The 16,009-nt window shown below is 39.4% G+C and overlaps 1 protein-coding gene across 3 annotated transcripts in view; it reads left to right on the top strand.

Moving 5' to 3' along the window:
• Positions 1-16,009, top strand: part of RAI14 (retinoic acid induced 14) — an 87,353-nt gene that overhangs the window by 53,816 nt on the left and 17,528 nt on the right. For all 3 annotated transcript variants that reach the window (XM_050913050.1, XM_050913049.1, XM_050913048.1), the window contains exons 4-5: positions 13,666-13,754; positions 15,545-15,609. In XM_050913050.1, the coding sequence (XP_050769007.1) occupies positions 13,666-13,754; positions 15,545-15,609 (154 nt within the window). The remainder of the gene's footprint in view (positions 1-13,665; positions 13,755-15,544; positions 15,610-16,009) is intronic.

Below are 16,009 nucleotides of genomic sequence, written 5' to 3'. Positions count from 1 at the left end.
AATGCAGATATAAGTACTTCTTTTAATTGCTTGGAACAAATGTGAATTAATGCTATGAAGATCTCTGCTTCTGCTTGTTCCGTATGCTCATTTAATTGTCATTTACTTTTTTATTTATTTCTCTGTAGTGGTTTAAAAGAAAGCTTCAGAGAGAACGAAGAAAAATAGTATTGCTGTGATAAGAAATACAGTGTGTCAACTCTCATTCTGTTTCCAATGCTTTGGGAAACTTAGCAGGCCTGCTCAGGTTATTTCTGTCTCAGTTTTGAAAGACAGAGACTGGCAGGTGTAGAAACAATGACATTGATATGGAGAGACATAGCTACCAAAGAGTATCGTGACCCAGAAATGTTCTCCAGTATGGCTTATTATTAATTAGCAGTGTCTTGTTGGCATTCTTCCCCCTTCAGAGTCTTTTTTTAGTGTGTGCAAAATGAAGTGCAGCCATCATTTCTGTATAGGTAGGCTTGTTTCTCCTATGTTTGCAGTGTGGTGCCAGGGCTTCATTCCTGCACAGTGGTTCTGGGTGCCTAACATAGCTGTTTTGCCCTATCTCAGAAGCTCTGCTTAGAGGCATAGACCCTGCTGCAGCCCACCACTGAGGTCTGTTAGTGTCCTGCAGAAGCATGGTACTAGTTTGTCAGCTACCTCATCTGTAACATGGGAGACTCTCATGCTGGGAAAGCACAATCTGGAGAGGTCTTTTTGGGACAACTGGCCACCATTGTGCTCATATTTCACTGGTTACATTTTAGAAAGTGGTCTGCAGTGCCATGTGGGAAGGGAACTCTTTGGATGAGTAGTCTATTGATCCCTGTGAGTATATATTGATGCATTTGTTTATATAATTAGGCTGAAGGTGACTAACCAGAAGAACATGATGGATTCAGTTATATAACAATGTGCATAATGTGGTTAGAGACTTTGGAACGTGCTTGAAAGCAAAAAAGGAGAAACAATTACATGTTGTAGTACAGGTTTGTTAGGTCTGTCATTGTTCCCTTAAGGTGTGACATGTTTCTTTTAGGATCTTTTTCATTCTTTTTGTTCATAACCTTACAAACAAAATTCTCAATACTGCCCAGGTCTTTATTTGAAGTTTAGTAACATAGTACATTATTTTAAACGGAAGGTGGAGAGGACTCTTAATTTTTCATGCTTAAAGGGGTACTTCTAAGTTTTTGTTTTATAATCAAATGGCTTCTTAATATAAAATGCTTGAACTGAGAGGAACAGAGACCAGAACCCAGGATTTTCTCTGTTTGTCTTGTTGAGTACTGTATGCATCATTCCACTGAGTGCTGCTATGAAGTGCTCCAGCTCTGGCTCAGTTTTGGACATAATCAGCTAAATTTCACCTGTGTCCTCTTTTGCCTCTGTCCTATAGGTCCTTTTCTTTGTGGCTTGCCCACATGCAGTAAAATAGAGGTGCTTAAATTAATGAGGTCTTGGTACCAGTAAATTTCTTAGAGGTAGTATTTACAGATTTTCATCAGGAGGTTTAACTCGCCAGCAGTACCTCTTAAAAAAAGTATGAAAAAAATATTGTCAGAGTAATGAAATGAGTTTTTTAAGACTTGCCTGACTTTCCACATCACCACCCTGCCTCTGACTCAGTCCTTTCTATAAACAATAAATCAATTTTAAGGCCATGGAGCAAATCCACCTTTGGCATAAGTTGACACAGCCCCATTGTTGCTCCCACTTACACAGCACAGACTATTGCCAAGCACACTTGTAGTAGAACCTATCTGGAAATCTGACTCTGCCATTGTAGTCTTATTCTGCCAGATAGGGTTTTTTTGTCCAGCTTCCTTAAACAACAAAACAGTGCGTTCCAGTTTGGAATTTGATCATTTAAATCCCACTTAAACTAACAAAAAAGGGTTTTCAAAGCCTTTTCAGGAGGGGATAGGATTCATTCATGTACTGCACTTTCCACAAGAGCAAGTGTTCGAATGGGCTGTTATTTAAAGAAGCTGCTGCTATTATTGAAGGGGACTGCAGGGGCAGAGGGGAGAATTTTGGAAAGGATTCACAATGTATAAATGGCAGCGCTTCCTTGTCCTGAAGTTATTTTGTCTGTGTGCCAGTCCATCACTGCCATGATTGCATGTTTCTGCAAGGTACTGAACTAGAATTAAATGCTTATGACTATTAAATGAAACAACAGGTCTCTAAATTTTTTTAACTGCAATTGAATCCGCTGTTGTTTAATAAAATGAGTCTGACAATGGTACAAAAAAGCTTTAGAAACCTCCACAAATTCACTCTTTAAGGACTCTTTCACAGAACTATTGTCAATAGCAGTTAGTAGAAATGATATATTTTCATTTGAACGAGAATGTTCATGCCTTGGAGGCTGAACTGAAAATAAATTTTGGAGCATATTCCAACTCCAAATCCTTTATATTTATCATGTACATAGTATTCATTTTTCTTTTCTCTCTTTCGGATCTTGTTGTATAAGGAGGTGGGGTGAGTGGCATGAAGGACATCACTGTTCAAAAAGTAAATCAGGTTTTAATTACCTTTGAGAGAGAGTCTTTTCTTGTATGTAATAATATTTATCTTAAAGAAAGCTATTGGAAGAATACAGACTTACTACAGTCGTTATACTGTTCTAGTTGAGAAAGAAAACCATAGAAAATGGTTTTGATGGCTGATCTTCAAAATTGGAGAAGTCAGGTGAGCATATGAAATGGAAGAAGAATTGTATTATCCTCCCTTTCTTGATTACAAATTGCTATAAATCCTCTAGGAGACCTTTGAAATTCGGGCAGTCTCTACATTATTTTCTTGTGGATGTGTTGGGGGTCCTCAGCCTAACACCATGCTCTAGAAGATGTTTCTTTTATACAGATTCTCTGTCATCTCTTAAAATTGCCTAAAGTAGACTCTACACTTAAGTAGAAAAGCATACTGTCTTTTGAAAATTGTTCCAGGGTGGGAGCTGCAGGAAAGGTCTAGTGGCTGAGGATTACCACCTCTCCCGGAATGGAGTTCATTGGTGTTCCAGTGACCTGATATAATCCCTAACAGAAAATATTCTTTAATTTACTTTTATCATGATATTTAATTTATGATGGTCCAGATGGTCACAATAATGTCTAGGTTTCAGAGCATAGACAAAATAAGGAAGACCACAGTGATGTCCACCTGTGTTTTATCTCTAGCCAACAGATGGCTGAAATCTTGTTCTTATTCCAAAATTTCTTGTAAAGTTTATTTCCATGGGAGATTTGGGTGTAAAAGCTTTTGTCTCTCCAAAACTTCCCTGAAGTTCTTTTCAGGTTCAAATCCTGATTGTTCCTTTTTGTTCCCCCTCTCCCCTGCAGCATTGTTATAAATATAATTCCATTAAGATGTTGCTATTAAGTTTCCTGAAAAATTGCTTTCTACTTTGGACTGACACTTAGAAATGTTAGTGAAACATCTGGGCATGGTTGGGCAAAGCCGTCCTCTGCCAGGATACTAAATTGGGCTAATTAACTTTCCGTTACATTCAATATGAGCCAGTTGTTAATGTATGGTGAGAGGAAATGCTCTATCTCCATAACAGAGGAGCAATACTTAACTTTGATTTTATAATTTGGCAATACATGAAAAAATCCATATTTCATACAAATATTACTGTATTGACAACCATGCAGGCTTTTAAATGAGATCGATGGAGTGGAATTCGTGCTAGTGGTTTGTTCCTGGCTCTTGACTGAAACTGTGTAGACCATTTCTGATGGTTTTGAGTACATGATCCCTCACTTAGACTTGGAGACGTCATGATGCAATTTTTAGTTCTTAGCTATACTGTTGACAGGACTTGAAATCAATAGCATTCAGGTTCTATCATACGCATTTTCGAAGCAATTTTTAATAAGACGTTTTAGTATTTTTATACCTTCATGTTATTAAAAAAAAGTGAAGAAGCCATCTTCTGAAGAGACAGAAATTTAATGCTTTTTAGTTTGATTTCAGTTACAAAGATCCTAAACTTAACTTCTGAAAAACTGAAGCTTTTTACTTTTTCTCTTTAGTGATTTCCTATATTGTAAAACAAACGTTCTACTTATTTAATGAACAAACTCCCTATTTCATATAAAGTTCTCTGAGCGTTGAGAAACATCCCAACGGGTTTTGCATCTTCCTGCAGATGGTAGCTAGAGTTCAAAGGGGAAACAATCAGTCTGTAATTTCTTCTAGGAGCCAGCTTGTGTCTTCTGTTTTATACTTGCTTTTTCACACAGGCTGATAGGATGGCTATTCTTAATAAACTATTGCATGTCATTATCTGTTAGTAGGGCTGTCATGTCAGAAGAAAGCAAGTCATCTTCTGAAGGGCCCCTGTACATATGTTCGGATAGCCTGTGAGCCGCCCATTCCACTCCTGCTCACGGGTAGGATCTGCCAAACCTGTAACGCAGCATCAGGCAGCCGCTGGAATTCCCTGTAAAGCAACTCCATTTGCCGAGTTGCCAAATACCCAGATTTTACCAGACCTGGCCAGGTTTCAAGAAGTTTGTTGGTTGCTTGGATCAGAGCATAGCCTAGATGGTTGGAAGTTTTTGTATGCCTGGCTTGAAATAGCTGCAGCTTGGCTCACGTGGAGGGAGAACCCAGCGCTCTGCTTCCGGGTGAGGAACGCTGTGGCTGCTCCTTGCACTCATCGGAGCTGGCAGGGGAGCACGAGGGAAGCGTGCCTCTCATAGGTCAGGTCAGAACCAGGCTCTCTAAGGCTGGAGGGGACACGGCTATGGCTCCAGTTGTTTTTCAGATTTATATCTACGTAATGGGCTGCAGTTGTTTTACATGTTTTTCAAAGACTTATGCAACCAAATGAGCTGTATGTGTAGATTTTAATTACACCAGCTGGCTGCTGCTGGCTTAAAAATGTACTCTAATCTAGGAAGGGAAAGGGAACAGACAGCCAAAACACAGCAATGTGCAAATGTTGGATTTATTTCATTTTTTTAGCTTCAAAATGAGGTCTCCAACAATAGACTATGCTGGTGGCTGCTTATTTATCACGTTTATGTATCACACTGCATTTTTTGCTACCTGCTTTACTGGTGCATGCTGTTAGGAAAGTACTAACTGGAAAATGTAGGAAAGCTCTGAAGTTGCCTTTTCCTGCACGTGTCTGTGTTCCCGTCTCTACTCCTCTTCAGAAATGTGGAATCTTAAAAGCTTTAGTAGTATAGTTATTCTGAAATGCAAAATAAAAATATATTGTCATAGTCATTTAAAGACTTTATAAAAACAAATGTGAAGAGGTCATCTTAACCAGTGGTCTCTGAGGAACGTGTTACTAGTCGATTAATTACTATAAGCACATACTATTGCACTTGGTTTGCAATTCCCCTATGAAGTAAGAGAAGTTCACTTTCTACAATTTAATAAAAAAATTCCAAATAGTTCTGTTGCTTCAAATCTGAAGAGGTCTGAAGTATTATAAGTGTAAAAGGCACAGAAACATCAAACACAGTACATAACCCTGAGCTATCCTTTGTCAACGTCCCTCATATCACATACGGATATCCATGCTCTTTGGTTCTTGGAGCACTATATGCAGTTCTTAAGCCTTGCTGGATTTTCGTGCAACAAAAATATTTTCTTTAGATTAACTTCTACTCAGCTGTTCTCAGCCTTTCCAGCCTTTTTGTGGCCTCTTGTTATGCTAACATGGTTTGGGATTTCCTTGCTCTAATTTCATGACTTTTCATATACTAAGGTGGTTATTAGCATTTGCCGGCCCATAGGCAGCAATACCAAGTGGGTTGTGTTGGAGGATGAAGGTCAAGGGAGACGCTAGTCATTGCTCTCATTGTTGGGCTTAATTTTAGCTTTGAACTCTATTCTGGCCTTGCAAGAAAGCACAGCAGATGGCTAGCTGGTTTTACCTAACTCAGGAAGGAAGTTATGTTGGTCTGGGCACATCCATGGCATCCTCAGGGATTTCACCCTATGCTAAAAGGATGTTTTGGCAGAAGGCATGTATATGGAGAAGCTAACTGTGCACCCCTTTGGGCTTTAGATGTGGGATGTGTTTTTAAAGAAACTATCAGAAGGAATCTTCCCTACTCCTCTGCCTTCCTCCATGCCTCTGAACTTGGCTTTGGAGGCACAGGCAACACTGCTCTCATTTCTAGGCATTTCAAGCTTTTTGAGACTTCATTGTTTGTTGTACTTTGTCTGTTATCCTACCCTACAACACCAAAAATAAAAGGAGTACTTCAAAACTTCAGACTTTCTGTCGACACCTAGGAGTGCCCTGAAGCTCACCCTTGGCAGAATCTCTGTAGCAATTTGCTGACGTTAGTTATTGAGGGACTTTAAAAATGGACACTGCAGGAAACTTCATATGATAAATCTAAATTGTGAGCACTTATGTTTACAATTAATGGTACATGGAAGAAAAGTCTATACGTTTCAGACTTGAAATGGGAGTTTGTGTTAATGTGGTAATAGAGTTTGCCAAAGAAAACTGTGTATGAAAATGGAACTGCTGGAACACAACCTGAGAATGAAAAATATAAAGCTTCTGGGGATCCCAGAAATCTCTCTGAAGAGCAGTTTGGGTGGATATTTTTGCTGAGTTTTAAGGCTAGAATCAGGAGTCTGTAGCTTGCCAGCTCCTGTGTTGCATGATGCAATTGCTTCTTTCCTATTAAGAAAACAGCCGTTCAGCAGGCTTGCCTTTTATTAATGTCCTGTACCTCGAGGTGTGTATGATTGAAACAAGACTTTTTATGCTATTGAGGCAAAGCTGGAAACTTTATATGAAAACTGCATTTGTTTTTTTTGGTTTTGGGGTTTTGGGGTTTTTTTTTTTGTTTGGTTTTTTTTTTTTTTTTTTTTTGAAAGCTGTTCCAGAATATATGCTAACGCAGAAGTGGCATGCAGGGGTTTTGCCAGAGGGTTTTGTGTGTATTGGGAGAGGGCAGATGCCATCTCATGTTTAAATAGAAGAAGATAGGAGAACACAGGCTGTGTGCGTTGCTTCATTTTGCAGTGGCTCGTGCTAAGGGGGAGAGAGGGAAAAAATCTCCCATAGCTCCTAGTAAATCCATACCTGCCTATGTCAACTTCTTAAAATCTTAATCTGCCTGCACTCCAGAAGATGTTAATAGCAACTCATTCATTGAATGTCTTAAAACTCAAAATACTTAATTTTCTCAGTTTGTAATGGTGCCAACTCTGGCTTGAAAACAAAATGTATTTCCTGTAACTATTTTTCCTAAGCTGATTTTTGCACTCTTGTGGCTGCATGCATGTGTGTGACAGGATCATGACATGGACTGCCAGCATTTAATGAAAAGCCACATTTATTACCTTTACTCTTAGGAGGAGATTAAATGGGTGCAGTGTGAAGCTATGGCTTTTATTTGTTTAAAAAAAAAATAATAAAACCCTTAAGAACTAGTAAGTATTGGTAGTGGTACCTGTAGATGTCTGATTTTCCTTTAAGGCAGTCTGATTTGCCAAACATCTGGATGGTTCCTCCATAATTAAATGACTGGCTGTTCCTAAGACCTATATCGTCTCAAATGAGTAACTGTCTCTTGATAATGCAGTCAGGGAAGGATAAAGATTCTGTGGCTTTCATGGGGAAACATTCAGGGTTTAATCTTAGTTTTTACATTTAAGGTGAAATTCTACGTCATGTTCCTTCCTTTGCACTGACAGAGTGCATGCACCTGTGACTGTGATATGAAACAGTGGAAGGCAGCTTTGGTTTTCAACTGGTTTTGTTCCCTGTATCAGCTTACCAGCCACACAGGTACCTACCTACATGTGCTGGTGCAAGGAAGAAGCAGAACCGGGCAGGCACTGCTCATAGAAGCATAATCCTTGCTGGAACAGACAGTTATAACTTTGAGAGCCCCATCTGGGTTGGCAGAGGAAGGCAGAAAACACCTCCAGTTTCAGGACCATTCTGGGACTTTCCCAGTCTTTAAATCTGAAGGACATAATTTTTCTATGAATTAGATTCAGGATGTTTTGTTTTTAAATTTTTGTTAAAATTTGTTTTGTTTAACAGGCTTACTTTCATCATCGTTTTTATGCTGATAAAATCTCAAACCATTCACAGAAAAGTAAACTGTATTCTTCTCTAATTACTGGTCATTGTGCTACATGCGAGAGGAGACCACACTGGACTTCCTCCTGAGTAACAGCAGGCACTTCCTTCACGCACAGAATATGCTGCTCTAGTGGTACTCGCAGCCCTTTCTCTTCCAGGTCAGGTCTCAGGCACTCTAGCACTCCTGCCACTCAGCCTGTGGTGGAAAACAATCAAAAGCCAGATATCATCTAATGTATTTGTTCTTGCTGTTGTTACTGAAGTGGGAATTGAGGCTTTGAGGGATTATAGACACTGTAAGCTAGGTGCTGCCTCTAAAATGTGTAAAAGCTCAAGTCAGTGCCAAAAATCAGCCAGGTTATCGGTGGGTCTCTTTCTGACTGAGATAGCTGGCGAATTGCTTGCCTGTCTGATCTGGTAGCAGCGAAGCTTGAATGTCTTCCATTTCTATATTTTTTTTTTTTAGTCAGCATTACAAAGACTCCAAGCAGCTCGGTATCTTTATGTTATCAATCTTGTTTGTTTGTGTGAAGTTATTGGTCGGTCAGGAAACTAAATCATCAAACTGCTGGCAGACAAGTCAGACTTTTTAAAAGTCAACAAAGAGTTGACATACATTAGAAAATGAAGAAGAATGATCTACCTTGGGGAGGGATGTTTTTACTCAAAATAAACCTTGACAATGAGTGTATGTGAGTTCATAGTGTATTTCAAACATTCTTGCACTTAAAATATTTTCAGAGCACTCAGATTAAAATGGCAGAGAACAGTAGTATTATACGCTTGCATATAAGTTTGACTTTGTTCCATGTTTGTCGTAATAGAAAATAGCAAATACAATATTCACTTAGCATCCATAATTTAACCATGTTCTTTATTTGCTTTGGATTTTGGTAAGTAATGTGTCAGACTACTTTGAGGCCCTGGAGAAAATCTGTGTTACAGAGAATGCTAATTCTGCCATGAAAAAAACTCTGGAGCATGACCTTGCCAAACAGAGATGGAGCCCCCTGATTGGGTGTAATTTTTCTGCTCTTTTTTTCCTGTTTTTCTTTTCACAGATGAAGATTTCCTAGTTAGAAGGTTACTGTCTTAAATTAAGACTTCATATTTATTTTTTCTTATTTTATCACGTTCCACTCTACTTTTGTGGCATTTGCCCTAGATATATGGACCACCCAGTTCTTTTAAGCCAGCTGTCAAAATAACATTCAGTAACAGGATTGTGCTCAGTTTTGCAGGATGTAGCTGTGCAAATGGTTAAGCAGAGAACCTGGATATGGCAGACCGATGTCTTATTGCTAACACCACCTTAGCAAGCTCAATTAGCTCCATTTTTATAAGTGTAACCTCTAAATGTGGATTAATTCTGGTCTACCTGTGGTGAAATGATTTGTAAATAAATGTTTTATGTGAGCCAAGTAGTAAAAATTACAGCCCTTTTCTGTTTGACTGACGTTTAAATAACTTCTGGAAACACTTGTTCTCGGCCTTTTAGCAAAGACCAGCTTTATCTGAACTCTTGTACTCTGTGTGTCAGACAGTGATTGAAGAAGTCTCCATTCCCTTGCTAGCTTGACTTTATAACCAAAATGTGGAAAAGGTCCTTTGCCCTGAATAAGGGATGGTTTTGTTTAGGACAGTTGTAAGTGCTTCACCGGTTGACATCCCCTATCTGTAAGAAATTTGCTGTTTAAAACTAATTCAGGGATGTCATACACAGCTGTCTACTCTGTTCAGTCACCAAGCATTCATAAAAAGCATCTCTCTATCAGTGCATTGGAAAATGTTATTTGAGTAACATTTCTGGTCAGGAAATTTGAGGTCCTGACAGGACTTCGAGGTGATAGTCTTGTAGCGGTTCTCCAGTTTACTCCGAATCTGATGAAATTTTGCTGTGTATTCGCTCTTACTCTCAAGGCCCGTTTACTCCAGCTGGGCTCTGTGTTCCTCCCAAAACCCATCATTTTTTACTTTATCTTGTTAAGGACTGAGTAGTTATGAGACCTGTACCTTCCCAGTAGGAAAAAGCAGTGTCAACCAACTGATCTTTATCAGCGGCTGCAGAGGTGGGTCTCAAATGCTGACGTGCTTCATTTCTGGATCCAATGAGAAAACCACTGGGAAGGGTAGCTGCTCCTCTGCTGCACTGAAAGGTCTGGAAACAATAATAAAAGACCATCTCACCCCTCAGGAAGAATAGAAATCTTTTACAGCAATAGAAGAAATCTATCTCAAGTCAGTTCAGGCTGGGGTATCAAGATGTGGCTCTAAGTAGTAGTTAACAGGCTTAACTATTGTGAAGGGAAAATTAACTATGTTGTAATGGGATTTTAGGCTGAATGAGAATCTAACCCTTAGTGTGGCCCTTGCTCCAAATCAAGCCTTACATGTTTGTTTTTGTTTGCCCAAGTCATTGCACAACCAGGAAGTGGGAGGAAGAGTTGTTTGCTTTCATATCAAGGGAAGTTTATTCATGAAAGATGCAAGTAAAATGCACCACTGCTTAAGGCTTCCACATGGTGAGAACTCCAGTGTTTGGAAACCTGCAGCTTTTGCCTCAAATATTTTAGGAAAGTTTATGTAGCTTGTAAAGAATTATTCTGTACTGAAACGAATGTCTACATTCTTTGTTTCAAGAACCTCCCTTGCTACACAGGAGCCCTCAGTATCTACTGCTGAAGTGTTTGTGGGTTTGGGGTTTTTTTGTTTGTTGTTTTTTTGTTTTTGTTTTTAAAAAGCGGGGGCTATTAACTTTAAAATCAGTTAGAATTACTCCTCAAGGGGAAGTTTTTGCCCAGCGCTCTGTAAATACTCTGACTTAAATATGACTGTAATAGGGTCATGCCGGTCTGGAGTCGTTCTCTCTCTCTTGAGGAGGGCTGATTTCCTGGTAAGCCAGTTCAGTTTACTAAACCAGCAGCTAATCACCATGTCCCCCATTCCCCTCCCAATTGCTTTTAAATTATTAAGAAGAAACATCTCACTACTGCGTTATGTGAGAGATGGTAGCAGTACAAGGACATAGGGAGGGGACGCACAGCAAGCAGTTGGGAAGGAGCTGTAGCAGCCCAGTGCTGTTTGGCTTTGGTCACCGTATAAGTGACTGGGAGTTAGACCTTATCATCCTTTCTTTTCACGGGACTGTCCATATAGCTTCTATATTTTTGCTCTCATTAGATCTTTACATCCTTCATACATGTTCTCTCATCCTTCACACCACCTGTACTGCTTACAGATGACGTTTCTTTCATCCCATCAATTTGGGAGAAGCAATATTTTTAATCAGGCCTTTCTTACTTGAAAATATTTTTGGCCATGTGAAACAAAACATCTGCGTGTGTGATGACTTGTTGAGAACTGCCATGGGAATTGTTTGCGCTGGTGGGACTGATGTATTCATAGGTGCGTAGTCTGAAAGGGGTTAAGTTTTTCTTCTCTCTTTGATACTTTCTTTGCAGTCTGATTTTACCTCAATAAAACTTCTTTTGCACTTGCGTATTCATGTTGCATTTGGCACCATCCTACACAGTCTGTCCATAAAACCTCAGTGTCCCAGATTTAGCCAAGTTGTTATTATTCAGGTATTTATTATTCTTATGAATATTGTCAAATGTAAGTGAGCCAAGTGCGTGCTTCACAGCCTTCCTGATATTTAAGTGACTTTGGTTTGTATTGTGTGTCTACACAAATGTATCTGAATGTGTTTTGGTATTTGCTGGTATGTTGCTCCGGCTAAATTAGAGGTGTTGGAATTTGTCAGTCTCCTTTTGTGTCCTTCCCCCAGCCATTTTCCCAGAGCCTGAGAAACCTCTTCTAAAGAAGAATGTTTACACAACTTTGCATTGGTCACAAAGGACGTGAAGTTTTGATTCTGAATGACTAGACAACAGCCAGCAGCAGTGCTTTTTATGCTCTTGGAAGTGTTAACTCTTTGGTTTGTTTATGGCAGTAGTAAGCATGAGGATGAGCACGCAGGATATTTTTATATTTGCAGAGAATGGTTCAAAGCTTAAGCGCTGCGTGTGTGCCATTTGCAATCAGCAGCAGCCAGTATGGAAGGACTCCTTGTAGGAAGTGAGGTAGTTGCTATACTTGATAGAGGACTCTGTTCAGGAGCTCTCCTGTTTTGATTAATTCTCCGCCCTTTGCCAGATCTTGTCCATGGGTCTGTTTCTCTGCTGAGTTTTCAAGAAGGCTGCAAAGAAGTCTACAGCTTAGAGAAACAGTGTTGGCAGTTCACATACTATGTGCCAGAAATACCCGTTTCATTCCTGCCTGTTATTCCCAGTTTCCCTGGTTAGCAGGCTGAACTTTCTGTGTTAGTTCTAACATTTAAAGGAAGCAGTTGCTCAAAATGTAGACTCTTAAATACAGTAGTTGGTGTGGCTACATGATTTGTGACATTCCCTTGGGTACATGATGTTAAAAGTGGACGTCTCCTTTAAAAGAGATTAGAAAACATCCCGGGAATAATGCCTGCTTCAGTTTGGGGCATGTTGAGGAAGGTCCCAACTTTTCACAGGCAATTTAATAGTAATTGGAAGTGTTTTGTCTTGAATTTGTTTTTCACATCACTCCCAGTGGAAAACAGCTCTGTATATGAAGCTGATATTGGTAGGACGCACAGGAAAGCAGTATGTCTGTCTGTACTGTGCCTGTATCTTGAGACTCGCCGATGTTGGCATGATATGCGTGAGGAGGATATAAACTTCTCTGTTTTCGGAATCTTTTCCTTCGTTTTTGCTTCCCAGCAAGATTATGTCAGCAGCATGTATATAGGACTGTTTCTGTGAATCTTGAGGTGCCAAGGGTGTCAAACATGAATGTTCAGCTGTAAAAAGGCTTGATTTCAGTATAGCTTCTTTGGTTTGTTCTGTAATTATATCTTTGGTAATTGATGCTGTTAAGTGCATCCTGCCATGGTGTGGTTGGTAACCTCTGCAATTTCCCGCTGTTCAAACAAGCAGGTGCTTGAGGTGAAAGCAAAACCAAAAGTTGAAAAAAATACATCTTTAGCAGAGTCTCACAAATATCCAGTAGTTTTGATTTCTCCAGGTGATGTTCACAAACACTAAGGGTTTTTTTCCCCCTCTACACAGAAGAAAGATGAGCTATGTAAAGGACAGTGCAGAAGCACAACTTGATTTAGTTTAATTTAGGAGCTGAATCACCTTTTAGAAGAACTGAATTTTGCCCACTGAAAGGGGGAAATCAGGATTGACTAGAATGACTAGAGCAAAGTCAGTCATTGTGAATGTTTTCTTCGTTAATTCCCCAAGCTCAGGCATTCTGTGGGGTTATGTTCCATTACTAGGGATGTTAGTTTAGAAATAGGGTGGGACTAGATGCACATAAAGTATATGGCATGGGTTAATGAGACAGCAGCCTGTGTAAAGTATGACTACAAAACCTTTTTGATGTGCCTTCTCACTTTCAGAGCTATTATCTTCTTGGGAGGCAGTGGAGGGATGCCAAAAGATCTAAGGACAGGGAGGGGAGAACTTGCCAGTACTTGGTTTGTGAATGAAAGAGAAAGGGGTTCTTAATAAAAAAAAAAGTGACATGTAAATGCTCTCTTCCAGTTTTCACCTGGCAGCCACAAAAGGACATGCAGAGTGCCTCAGGATCATGGTGACACATGGTGCAGATGTGACAGCCCAAGATGGTGCAGGTATGCCTCTGTGAACCTACACATGTAGCATAATACACTCAATTTGCCTATATAGTTCTTGATGTACAGAGTGCAACTACAGATTTGACAATACTGCTTTTCCCCACACACCGTGTAGGAAAAGCAGTTGTAACACTTGCAGGTTTAGGCATACTTGCGTTTTCTGCACATACAATTCAGATTCTAAAGCCCTTAAAACTTTTGCCCTACTACTATAAATGTCAGGATTTATAGTGGACTCCAGATGCAAAATAATTGCTCCATTTTTTTTTTTTATTTTTAAATTAAAAAAAACAAAACAACCCTCCCCCAACTCTTTTTGTCAACTTCATTTGAGGCTTTTTATAGGCTAAATCAAGATCTTAGGTGTTGCTTTTATGTATATCCAAGCTATTAACCCCATTAACTGTGCAGGAGTTGCAGTAAGACATTTCCTCAGGATTATGACATAGTGAAAAGAGCTGATACAGGCCAAAACAGGGCTGAGAGCTATTAAGTATGCTGTTTCAGCCCTCAAAAGTCCTATGCCTTAATTACTACTACACTAGGAGAATGATGGGAGCTGAATTTGAAACTGGCAAACTCTTCTTAATAGATTTCAGTTGACATATCTGTGGAATCTGTGCCCAGCATTTTCTTTGGCTAGCCAAGTCACCTGAATGAGCTGTCAGCATTCTGTCTCTCCACTAATGATTTGTAAACGTTGGGCTCACGGGTTCTGTTTCAGCCACTGACTGCAGCCTGAGGGAATTTCTGTCATACATGGAAATGATTTGCCTCTATAAGGAAGTGTCTGTGATACTGGAAGAAGCATTCAGATTATACATAATGATAAGAGAATATATGTACCTGATACAGACTATTATTCAGAATTCATACTTCATCTTGCCTCAGGATTTATTAGTTCTTTGGATAATAAGAGGTTGCCTGCTCTCACCTGAGAGTGTCGACCCAGTATTCATTAGGGAAAGCCTTGTCTGTAATAGTCACGTTATTTACGGTGAGATTCTACTGTCACAAGTGGCTCTGTCTGTATTGAGTACTAAATCTTGGCTCCTTCTTTTCTTAGTTATATGGATAATTTATTCTTTTGCTGTCTTGGCCTCTAATTTTTCAGATGCTCTGTAAGATGAAACTAGAGGAAAGACTGCAGTCTTTCATCATAAATCTATAGTCACTAAATCACTGTATTGCATAGCTAAATATGAGCTCACAAGATGCTAAATAAATTAACAGAAAAGGGAATCTATGAGATACAAACCAAAGTAGGGCTGTGTTCTGAGTCCTCTTTTACGTGCACTTCATGGATGATACAAATTTGTTACAGTGGTAGCTGGTGAATTTGGCTGGTTTTGCTCTTGGTGCTGGGTTCCTTTTTCATTGCCAAATGGAAGAAATCATGAAGACACTTGACAGACATCTCTCTGCAAGGGAGGCTGAGTAATATAGGAATTTTTTTTTTTAAGAAACAAAACATAACTGCGCAATCTTAGACTTACTTCTGCCAAGGTATAGTCTGACACAATGTTTGTGTCATTCCTTTATATGAAGTTAGACATTAAGATTATTCTGTTACCTGCCTGAACAACAGTCTGTTGTAAATAGATTCTGCTTGATGTAGGTTTTTATTTTATTTTCTCTATCCTTTCTTTTCATGTGTTGTGATAGGAACAAGATGGGTAATTTAAAATTTTGCCTTTGTCATGGAAGAGTTTATTCCTGCGCTTTGACACATTTTTAAATTAAGTATTCCTGTGAATACTTAATTAGCTTTGCTTTTATTCATTTAGGGCACAGCGCTTTACATCTTGCAGCAAAGAACAGCCACCCTGATTGCATTAAGAGGTTACTTCAGGTAAAGTAAAATTAAATTGATTTTGATTTTTGAAGTTTTCCTTTTGTTCCTCTAGATTGGTTCCACTAGATATTGACCCATTTGCTGCTAATAATCTGTATCACACTCCTATATTGTTGTCCTGTCTTCTTGCAAGCAAGAGAGGTGCTTGAGTTTAAAGACCTTTTAGGCACTGTAAACGAATGATAGAAAACAGTGTGGTATCTTCCCAGAGTGGTCCACAAATACAGTTTTCCATGTGCAGCTGATCTGACATAGCAGGGTTGGGTTTCAAGCAGGTTGTGGCTTCTGTCTAACTTCCTGTGTTTTGTCTATGTGGTTGGATGGCTTGGAAGTAGATGGGTTAAGAGGTATAGGGGAAAAAGTTTTTTCACTTCTGGGGGGGTTTTGATATTGTGCC

This window comes from Gymnogyps californianus, chromosome Z, assembly GCF_018139145.2.
Source record: "Gymnogyps californianus isolate 813 chromosome Z, ASM1813914v2, whole genome shotgun sequence".
Classification (NCBI taxonomy): Eukaryota; Metazoa; Chordata; class Aves; order Accipitriformes; family Cathartidae; genus Gymnogyps; species Gymnogyps californianus.
Note: the sequence above shows the minus strand (reverse complement) of the source record. Positions and strands in the feature narration are given on the sequence as shown.